Below are 12090 nucleotides of genomic sequence, written 5' to 3' on the forward strand. Positions count from 1 at the left end.
CGTCGGTACATTTTTGCATCAAAATATTTCGGTTCTCGGTTTAATTATCCAGAAATTGTCAGTTAGCCATCCGACTACTGGAAAAAACACAAAGAAAAAGACAGAGACAGGATGTCGAGGTCCAAAACTGCCGACAACGCTTCTCCTAAGCCAGTCGCCAGTTCGCCGGTACTCAGTGAGGCTCTTTCGCAGCCCCTGATACCCGCTACTTCTGATTCGCAGGTCTCTACTGAGACCCATTCGGAGTCTGATATGCCACAAGATGCTTCTCCTTTGGAACCCACAGATGTCTCTACCTTGGATGGGTCCGGAGCCGCTGAGCAGGCACCAGCTTCTGAGGGTGTATTCAGGCCTACAGACTTGCATATTAAACAGACTCCAACTTCAGTGCTAAGGCCTAAATCTGTATCTATGTCTAAAAAAACACGACACCTAGGCCACATGTTCAGGCCCCTATGCCTAAAAAACAAATGATCAAAATGGCTGAAGATACAATTACTGTAATCAGGGGTAGTCAACCCCCCCCCCCCCCTCCCCAAGAGGCCTAGGATTAAATTTGACTATGAATCTTCTGAACAGGACTCTGTTTCTTCTGACTCTTGTAATGATCTGGATCTGTCCATAGCTACTTATGAGGACTCTGATGCAGAGGATTCCATTCCCTCTGCTTCTCCATCTGAGGATTTCTCTTTTGGGGAAACTTTACATACCTTAAGGGAGCATTTCCAGTGGGAAAGTCAGGATTTCTCTGAATCCAGAAAGAGGCTTATGGATGTCCTTCTTCTTCCTCAGCATAGGCCTTTGGCTATATCTCCTGTACTAGATATTTTTAATGATGTGTTTTCGGAATCCAGTATGGCCCCTGATTCCTTGCTTCCAGCCCCTAGCAAACCAGACAGGTACTACAGGGTTCTTGAGTCCCACAAATTCCTTTTCAAAAATCCTGTTGTGGACCCTGAAACAATTTCTCAGGGACCCAAGGGCATAAAGACTTTTAGTGCTAAAAATCCTACCCTTTCTTATAGACACTACAGGGCGCTGGATAGATGGGGTAAAAAGGTTTATACTTCTGCAACCTTAGCAATCAGGGCTTTAAACTGTCAATTGCATATGCTAAAATATCAACAGCATATCATGGGACTGCTTAAACAGAAAATTATGTTGATTTCTGACTGTGTGGAGAATAAAGATTTGCAGGATTTATTGCATTCAGCTGAACAAGTTGGCAAACATACTTTGCAATGTGGTTTTGATTCCTTAGAGGCCTCTTGTAGGGCTGCTGTTACTGGGTTTGTGCTTAGAAGGCATGCTTGGCTTAAGGTGCAATCTCTGCCTGATCATGTTAAAGCAAAACTTTTGGATGCTCCTTTACAGCAGGGCCACTTATTTGGCAATAAGGCTGAAGAAGTTCTAAAAAAGATGGAGGATAAAGCTAAATCTATGCAAACTGTGAAAGATTTCTTACAAGTGCAACCTCCTAGATTTAGTAAGCATTGGCCTACTAAGAACTGGTCCTTCCCAGCTCCTTCCAGAGCCACTACGGCCAAGCCCAGACATTCCAAAACCACCAGGTTTCAATCCCAAGGGACTTTCAGAACTAACCAATGGGGTGCTTCCACTTCCAAAACTGGAAACAAAAAGGCACCATCCTATGGTAAACAGTCTCAATGACTTCCCTTTGAAATTACCAAGCACTTACCTCTTAGCCACCCCTTTGGGGAGAAAACTGGCTCTTCATTCAAGAAACTGGCAACTTATAACCCAGGACAAAGTGGTTTTAAATATAGTGTCCCAGGGATACAGATTTCATTTCCACACGCTGCCAACTCCAAACGGGTGGCCAGACCTGCCCCCAAATCAGTGGGCAGAGGCTCAGAAACAAGTACTTTCCCTCCTAAACATGGGTGTTATTCAACTAGTACCAGAAGAGGAAAAGGGACAAGGTTTCTATTCCAGACTTTTCCTGGTACCCAGAAAAGATAAGTCATGGCGTCCAATTCTGGACCTGTCTACTCTAAACACCTTTCTGGACATTCCAAAATTCAAGATGCTGACTCTTCACCAGTTACTTCCTATGCTAGCAAGGATGCCTGGTTGGCAACTCTCGACTTAAAAAAGGCTTACCTGCATATCCCAATCAGGGAATCTTGCAGAAGATTCCTACGCTTCAAAGCAGGCTGCATGCATTATCAGTTCTCTGCACTGCCCTTTGGCTTGTCTATTGCACCCAGGGTATTCATAAAGTGCTTGGCACCAATAATTGCATTTTGCAGGCAAAGAAATATTCAAATATATCCATACCTGGACGATTGTCTAATTCAGGCAGAAAACCAGGCCAGTCTTCTAAAACATATGGCGTTTGTAAAAAGACTTCTAACCTGTCTAGGGTACACCATAAACAAAAAGAAATCTCAACTGGTACCCTCTCACAAAATTACATTCCTGGGTGCTAGCTTGAATACAACTGCCCAGATGGATTTCCTTATGCCAGAAAAGCAAATTCATTTGGTGACTTACTTCAAACAGGCAGCCACAAAAGCCCTGCTATCTGCAAGACAAATACTGCAAGCCTTGGGGTTCATGGCCTCATGCATTCTTCTAATTCCATATGCAAGACTGCAGATGAGGAAACTTCAGTGGTACTTGACTCCATAAACCTTTTAACATTGTCACAGCCTGGAAACAATGATTCCTATCATACCTTGCCTGCACCTAGAGTTCCTATGGTGGGCAGAGGCCTGCCACCAAAACAAGGGACTGCCATTCACACCACCCCCTGCCACCCAAACCCTAACTACAGATGCATCAGACTATGCATGGGGGGCTCATCTGGCAGGGAAGTGCATTCAGGGCAAATGGAGCCCAAATCAAATGCACCTGCATGTCAATCAAAAAGAAATTCTAATTGTACAGAATGCACTGACAGCCTTCAAGGACTACCTTCTTCCAGGACAATTGCTGATAAAGACGGGCAACACCACGGTTATGTGGCACTTAAGCAGGGGGGGTACACATTCCTACCCCCTCTGCAGTCTAGCCATGTCATTGTGGAACACGGCCTTGAGCTACCAAGTACAACTAGAAGCTCAATTCCTGCTAGGAAAGAAGAATGTTCTGGCAGATGAACTAAACAGAAATCTCATGGACCCTCACGAATGGAAACTGGAACCACAGATTTTCAACATGTTGACACGCAAATGGGGGAGCCCAGACATAGATCTTTTGCCTCACCCCAGAACTACCAGCTGGACAAATTTGGCACAAGAACTCATCACAAAAAAGCCTGGAAAGTGAATGCTCTGTCCTTCAGCTGGAAAAACCTAGCAGTCTACGTCTTTTCCCCCTCTGCCTCTGCTCTCCAAAGTTCTACTAAAAGTCAAACAGGACAAACCAAAAATGATTTTGATTGCTTCAGACTGGCCACACCAATACTGGTACCCACTCATGCACAGTGTGTCATGAATATTTCCATGGCACCTGCCTCAGACACCATCCTTACTGTCTCAGCAGGAGAACCAAATTCTGCACCCTCACCTCCCAACATTGAACCTTGCAGCTTGGCTAATCACTTAAATTCACCCTTAGCATCCCTCAGCAAACCTGTGATGGATGTCATCTTGGAGGCAAGAAGACCTAGTACAAGAAAATCTTATGCTGACAAATGGAAAAGATTCTGTGCCTGGAACCAATCTTTAGGGATGAGCACAGCAACTCCCAATTTACCTTAGATTTTGCAATATTTAACTGAGATGCTTCACAAAGGCCTGTCTTTTTCCTCTATTAAAATCCACGTTTCAGCTATTTCAGCTCACTATAACACAGAACCACCCCTCTTTTCTCATCCCCTGCTCAAACAGTATCTCAGAGGGGCAAAGAACTTGAGACCACCCAGGAGAGCTCCTACCCCTGCCTGGGACCTTAACTTTGTTTTGGAAAAGTTCACTTTACCTCCTTTTCAGCCAGCTGCTACTGCAGACTTAAAATTTCTTTCTTGGAAAACAGCCTTCCTCTTAACAATCACTTCAGCTAGAAGGATATCTGAATTACAGGCCCTTATGGCAGTGGAGCCTTTCATCATCTTTCATGCAAACAGGGTATCTCTGAGGACCAGTCCATCCTTCATGCCCAAGGTGGTTTCCAGTGAGGCTCTTAACCAGTCCATTCGTTTGCCAACCTTCTATCCCAATCCACAAAACAAAGGGGAACGGATTCTGCATACCTTGGACGTGCACAGACAACTTAGATTCTCCTTGGACAGAACTAAATTTCAAAGAAAATCTGAACAATTGCTAGTGGCATTTGCTGCTGGGGCAGAGGGGAAGGTTATTTCAAAACAAACCATTTCTAAATGGATAAGCCATTGCATTCATTTCTGCTATAAGCACCATGGAAAACCTATTCCCCAGGGGATCAGATCTCATTCCACCAGGGCTGCATCTACTTCTGCAGCCTTTCTCAGAGGTGTTCCTACCAGGGATATTCTAGAAGCTGCTATCTGGAGTTCAGTACATACTTTCACCAAGCATTACCATTTACCAATTTTCTCAAAATCCAGAACTGGCTTTGCCACTGCAGTCTTGCAGGGCCTTATAGCTGGTCCTAATGCTGTATAAAGCCATCCTCCCAACCATAGCTTTGGGAATCTACCCAAATGTAATGACTGCAACAGTGAAACGCGAAGAACATAGTACAGTTGTGTACACTTACCATAAATGTAAATGTTCGAGTGTATTCACTGTTGCAGTCCTGGTTACCCTCCCTCCAGCCCACTGTTTATCTCTTACTATACCTCTACTTTCTTTTACTATGCTTAAAAGCCTTTTTGGTGTATTTGCTTTGGTTGGAGGTATATTTTTGTGTTTTAATTTATTTGCTCCCCATTTGGGTGGCACCTGACATCTGGGGCAAGACAGACTGATGTAATGGCATCGGCTGTATATTTTATACCCCTGATGTCATGGAAGAAGGGACAGCAACTGATGCAGGACCCAAGACTTTGTTAATCAGGCCGACTGAGGGCAACCTGCCAGCAGATTACTCAAATGTAATGACTGCAACAGTGAATACACTCGAACATCTACATTTATGGTAAGTGTACACAACTGTACTTTTTTGTCCTTCCTCAACTTCCCACCCTCCAATTCCCTCTTCCTTTTGTCTGTCTGCTGGTATGCCCTGAGGGATACTCCCTATTAGTCTTGCTTTGTGAGTTCCAGAGGTCTCTTTCTCTGACTCTCCTCCTGTTTAATACTTTCTAGTAGCTGTGTTTTGCCTCAGAGACTGACTTGTTGGGTATCCCTTTCTCATGTGTTTAGCTGAATAGAGAGCAAACTCAATCTGAAGTGACTAAAGAGAATACAGGGATTATGGGTAATAGGAGGAGATGAAGTTACAGTGCCTAAAGTCTATCCAGTGGCTAGGGAGGGAACCAAGGCCCATCAGATGAAAAGGGTGAAAACAGACAATGATGCAGAGTTATGGTGAGTACATAACTATAATTTACGTTGGATACTTTTCTATTATTAGTCGTGAATTTTAACTCATTTTCCTCTACCTGTTGTTAAAAAGGTTTTCAGCAGGTTACTTGCAATTAGCCAATATGATTGTTCAATTTATTTATTTTTGTTAACTTGGTAATCAGGCTGGCCCAACTCTTCAGTCATGATGTGAGCAAAAACACAGAAGTTTATACATATTTGAAATAGCAAATGCAAACAAAATGTGTGCACCTAGTTGCACAAACGATAAGAAAAATACTGTATCACATGTAAATAATGCAAAAAAAAAGCAAAACTTTTGGTAACTAATTTATAGTAGTCAGAGAAAGTAGTAAAGCTTACCCATGGTTAAAAAAAGGAATTATTTACATATTCAAATGTTCATCTGGGACTTCATGTGCCACTCAACTTTGTGAATGTTATAAAATGATGAAAGAATCTGTCCTGTTAAAAAGATTCAAGTGTATTTTGTGTTTATTAATGTATGAATTGTATCACAAAAGGTATCTCAGGATATTTCTTCAAATTTTTCAAGAAATGATATGAAGATGACACTAAACTTTGCTGCTTTGCCTGGAAAGTAGCCTCTGTATAATAACTCTTAAGGCTAAAAAATGTTTTAATGTTCAAAGCAGTTATATTGTTTGAAATTGTAAGCACATATATATTTATTTAAGTATGTCATTTTTTTTAATAAATCTTTCGTATTTTGTTAATGTAATTCTTAGTCTGTTTGAGTACAGTTAACTTCTTACATGATTCCCTGTAAAGGGTTCTTGCTTGATGACTAAAAGTTTACACACAAAAATGAAATGATGTTTAAATATATATTTTGTGTTGTAATGCAGTGTACGGAGACTTAAAATGTGAAATATGTATTATAGTACTTCTGAAATTTGTAATATCTCTTAAAACAAACGTATTGTAATCAATAATGCTTGAAACTGACGTTAAATATTTACAGTACTAAGCAATCATAAATATTAGACCAGAGAGAGAGTCATGCAAAGTAGTTGGACTTAGTATGATTAAGCTGTAATCTTTTTGCATGAGTTCTAGAAAAAAGTGATTTGATCTCGAAAAAGACCAAAGCCCACACCATCCGTAAAAAAATGACTGATATTCATTGGTTAGAAACAGCAGAATTCTATATTGTTTTTATATTGATAGGCTGCCAGCAACATGCTCTTCTGAAAATAATGTGTCTACTCCTTAGTGAATCCTGAGGAGTCTTATTTATGCATTGTTTACTTTCTATTTCCGTGTTTCTGTCCTATTTTTCCTAGACTGCGACTAGACTGCTTTGTTAACTGTTCTTACCTAGATCCAAGAGGCAGTTTATTATTGCTGTTTTCTAGTTAGTTGTTTACATAGTTAAGTTATGCTAGAGCTACATTTTGGCATAAAAACTACCAGGCTGTACCATGTAAGATTCTTATAGTCTTAGATATGCATGGGAATAGAAATGCTGATTAGCTGATTAAACATTTTGATCTGTCCATAAAGATCATTTATTCTGTTGTGTAATTTTCCTTTCTTATACCTTTAACATGCTTGTAATCACATGTTAATATTACTTGCTTTTTGCAGACCATGCCTGTTGCTATGGCCTTGTTAAGAGATGTGCATAACCTCTGCCCAAAAGAAGTCTTAATGTTCATTTTAGACCTTATAAAGTATAACGACAACAGGAAAAATAAGGTAGGACCAATGTTTCCTGTAGATGCATTTATATTGATCATTTTTTAACATATTGCTCATATACGCCCTTCTGTACCATGCATTTCAAGTTTGTTTATTGATATATGATTTTGATAAAAATAGTTTTATTCACTAGTTTGTATTTGTCTTGCCAATTAAAATCAGTATAGAAGCATGTCAGATTTGTTGTGCACATTGTATTTATGTACTGTTTTTGTTTTTGAGTATCTTTGCAACAGAAAAAAAGAAATTAGAAAGAACCAGGGAAGGGTAGATGGATGAGATTAGAGGAGAGTTGTCAGATCCTTATTTGCTTGTTTAGATTTGAGGATATGATATAACAAGTCAGTTTTGTGTTACATACATGCATACAAACTTACAGACCTAACTGTGTTTGGTTTACTGGCTTGAACATTTTTATCACACTTTTGCTTGTCTAGTAATATTTTATATTCTTTATTAGTTTACAGAGTGAATAATGCAGTTGTATACACATGCAGCCCCCTCACTAGGTACACTTCAACAGGGCTAGTGAAATGTGTATAGAGACCATGGTATATCTATATACATAGTCTGAACAGTAACAAAAATATGAAAACTGTTATAAATATAAATGAATATAACTACAACAGACCATGGTCAGAGTTAACTGTATGCAAAAAGTAATCTTATTTAGAGATCATAATTGTCACTTTATTACACATTTGGATCTACAATGTATGTGCATATTTCAGCTGGATCAGTGGTTTTGGCTGCCAAGAAAGCTCAAACTTAACTTCAAAGTACAACTTACTGTCAGCTTAACTCCAGTGTCAGGAAAAAGAGAGGATAGAGGTATATATTCCTCCTCTCTCTGTATAGTTAATGTGACTTCTTCCCTCTAAGTTTTCTTTTCCCATTCTTGCCTTCTTTTTTGAACCCACTGCAGCCACTTGCCTCACTCTTCTCCTTGCTTATACCTGACCTTTTTTTGCTCCTGTACTGTCAGCCATTTGGCTGATGGTTTCTGCAGGAAAAGGAGCTATGTATTTTTGGGCTGAGAGCCCTATGACCCATTTTTTTCTACCTGTAAATGACCATTAGCCCTCCATTCCTTGGCAAGAAAGTAGGCCAGCTTGCTGGTCCTGGGGGTGGTGGGAGCGGGGCTACCTTCTCACCTTGGGCGCACCCACCCAGTGGCTCCTCCTAGCCCACAATTCCTACCTCACAAGAGAAAGAAAACTTGAGCACACTAGTTTCTCCTTGGCTATATAGTAAAAGTGCACTACATTCATGCAAGCTTGGCTGGCTCAGAACTCCATTTGGCTAACGCCTAGAACTCCCAGTAGGTGTCACTGGTGTGGCAAGTGAAACGAACTTCGCCAAGTGTATGTATAGTTGCTTGAGTGCAGTTTTGATTGATTGCTCATACAGTGAGTGATGCATATGTCAAAGGGAGGAAGATCGGTTGAGGGAAGGTAGGTATGTGTTTGGGGTTATTAATGCTGAAAGTTTTGACATTGGGGGTGGGACTGTCTCTGTACTTGTGCATGCAAGTGTTTGCAGGTTAGGATTAGAGCAATGGCTAGGTAGGGGGGTGGACTTAGTGTTATGCATTTGTGTTACTGTATGTGATGTGTTAAGTGTCTTTTGCATTGGTAGTGTTACTGAAAGGGTTTTCCTGAGGTATGGTTGGGTTAGAGGCCAATGTAGTGCTAGAAGTAGCTGTTGTGACAATGTGAGGTATTGCCAGCTATGCCAGGAGAAGTAGGGCAGTGATGTTTAACATATGTCAGCACAGATAGCTGGAATTTTGTAAAGAATTATACGTAATTTGTGTATCAAACTGAGTTGTATAGATGCTTGTGTTGAAAAATGTATTTGTAAAGCTGCTTGTGTTAAAAATTAACCAACAGTGGGTCCTGACTGTATTGTAACTGATTAAATATATGTGTTTTAACAGAGGATACTGGAAGAAATTAGGTTAATCTCAACCAGTTAACTTTGAAAAATAGTAAGAAATTAAATTATTTAATGTAGGCCATAAAGATTGCTTCTTACAGTTCTGACTGCAGCCAAAAACAAAATGTCTGTGCCAGAGAATTGTTTATTAGCTCCTGAAGGAAGAGTGGAAGTGTTTTATCATTTTTTAGCTTCCAGATGCTGTAACCCATCTCAGCAAAGCCCTATCTGTGTGTATGGTAACACGTGCTAAATTCTGGTTCAGTTTCTAGCCAGTGGAGTAGCATGGGAACCATACCTCTCAACCTGGAAACATAAAAAATCTGGACAAGGGCCATGAAAAATAGGTACAAATCTGTACGCTGATTAACATCTAATTTGCGTACATAATTACGTAACCCCACCTACACCAATGGAATTGTGGGGTGCCAACTTTCAAAAACAAACTGAAGAACAGACAACCAAAATATGGCACCACAGTCCCCCTGCAGCCGTTCCAATGTCCCATTACCTGGCTATTTCGCCCCATTTACCATAAACACTAATGTGTGCATACTGCTTTACTTCTACAATGAAGATTTGGATTTTATTTTTACATTTTGAGGCACATCATCAATGCACACACACTAAAAGACATCTGATAAAGCAATGCTGTCTCACAATGAAAATAGACATGGCATTAAAATTTCTCTGCCCTTGAAACTCACATTCATTGAAACAGCATTGAAACCTGCACCATATCCAAAGAAAATACAACTGGCCAGTAATGGATAAAGATTACCTCTGGGCTGTTTTCAAATCACTGGCCCCTTGCCCATAAAACAAGAAACATACATGTGTTCTTTTCTTTGATACACCTTCCTGACTTTATTAAGCTTTATTAATATTCCTTGTATAATACAGCACACTTGTTAGACAGAGCACATTTTAAATTTATTGTTTGAATGAACATTTTTCCAGTAGGCTGTACTGTAGGCAATGAAAGAAAATGCATGAACCAATAATTACAAAACTGCTCAATTCAGAACATCTCCATCATAAAAGTGTACTTCCACACCCAAACTATAAACAGAATTGACAGTAGTGTAAGCCATAGGCATCTTGCACAGCTTCTCTCACTTTCAATTTCATGTTTTTTTTTTTGGGGGGGGGGGGCAAAAGGTAAAAAACCAGGGACACATTTTAAACATTGCTTGTATAATTCTGGAAAGTTACTAGAATAAAATGTTGTGTTACCCCCATTTATGTTACTGGCAAAACTTGAACCCAGAGCACTATACACACACTACAGTTAGTGCAACATACCACTATGCTAAATCAGCAGTTTAAACAATAGGAAGACTGAAACTTAATGGCTAGCATTTAGTGAATTCAGTTCTCACTTCTCACCATAGCTCTCAAGTCTCAACCTCTTAGCACAAATAACCTGGACAAACAACAAAGCCAATAATGGGGGAATAGTAACTACAACTGACTAAGTTCTCACTCACCATAAAATCTGGACAAACAACAAAGCCAATAATGGGGGAATGCAACTTCTGTTGTCAGCATAGCTATTAACTCATAGCACAAAATCTGGGTAAAACTGACAAATGGTGGTGGCTATGGACTTTAGGCTCTTTTTACCCTGTACCAAAGGTACAGGGTTTGAGCCTAAATACCTCTAGCCACCAGGTGTGGGGGCATTTTCACACATAATACACACACACACACACACACACACACACACACACACACACACACACACACACACACACACACCACACTGTAAAGTGTAAATTCCCATTGCTTCATTCCAAAAAAGAAGGGAAGAACTTGTCTTTGAAATGCTCTGCTGAGGTATTTTGATCCCATTGTAAGGCTCTAAGGAAGCAGTCATGACTAGTTTGAATTAGCTGTGCCCCTCCAGACTACCATATTTGCATATCTGGTAGACTGATGTATCACTACGTACCTGTGGCTGCATAATGCATTAGTGCTACAGCAATGTCTGAATCAGAAGCACCTATCACGTTGTGCAGACCTGCTAGAAGCAGGTTCGCACAATGTACTATGTGTTTCTGATAACATCCTGTAATGTATGAGAACTGATAAGCTTATGCAAACTCCAATAACACACCTTTAATAACTAAATGTTTCATTCCAATGAATGTGCAAGGAACTTCATCAGATAAACGCAACTTTAAAACATCCAATTAAATACAAACTTGATAAGATCACATAGCAAGTTCTATCAAATAAAACATCATTAAATTAATAATGCGGATTCCCTTTCTTAAGGAAAACACAAAATTAACTGAACCATTTATCTATGGCGTTCTAAATGAATTAAAATGAAACTGCCAAATTATCTGCTTCTGAATCTCCACCTCTAAAATCATTAATTACCTGTTTGCGTACAAAATAAGTAAATCTTTTAAAAACGTCCACATTTTGTGTACCATGCTTGTATAAAGAATTCATTTCACCTTTGTTCTTAAGACTTGTATGCTTACCTACTCCTTCTTGAGTTTCCTCCTTTCCCTATACAAAAACAGTCACATGCTAAGCAATGAGCATAATAAGTCAATTGACTGATACCAAAGGTGTGCCTGCTATTGAAACGAGCTATAGCATTTTTTTTTTAAATATTTTTGCCACATAAGGACTATTTACCATCATTTTACATTGCCTGCAACCAAAACAAGAAAATGTTCCACTTGTTTTCTTTCTACTCCTAACCATGTTGTAGGTAGTATTTCTTCTTTCTAGCATTCTCTCTCTCTCTCTCTCTCACACACACACACACACACACACACACACACACACACACACACACACCCTTTGTACAAACGAATGGCAGCTCCTAATACATCAGATTAAAACGAATGACAGCAGTCCTCGCATTCAAAATGAAGAGCAGAAAACAAATGGCAGCTTCTTCCTGTTCCTCCTTACCTAATACCAGTCC

The 12090-nt window shown here is 39.9% G+C and overlaps 1 protein-coding gene across 1 annotated transcript in view; it reads left to right on the forward strand.

Moving 5' to 3' along the window:
• TAF2 (TATA-box binding protein associated factor 2) overlaps window positions 1–12090 on the forward strand; it is a 2150018-nt gene that overhangs the window by 1551326 nt on the left and 586602 nt on the right. The window contains exon 18 of the mRNA XM_044066916.1: window positions 7089–7199. Coding sequence (XP_043922851.1) covers window positions 7089–7199 — 111 coding nt within the window. The remainder of the gene's footprint in view (window positions 1–7088; window positions 7200–12090) is intronic.

This window comes from Protopterus annectens, chromosome 3.part1 (assembly GCF_019279795.1).
Source record: "Protopterus annectens isolate FY-2018-M chromosome 3.part1, PAN1.0, whole genome shotgun sequence".
Classification (NCBI taxonomy): domain Eukaryota; kingdom Metazoa; phylum Chordata; order Ceratodontiformes; family Protopteridae; genus Protopterus; species Protopterus annectens.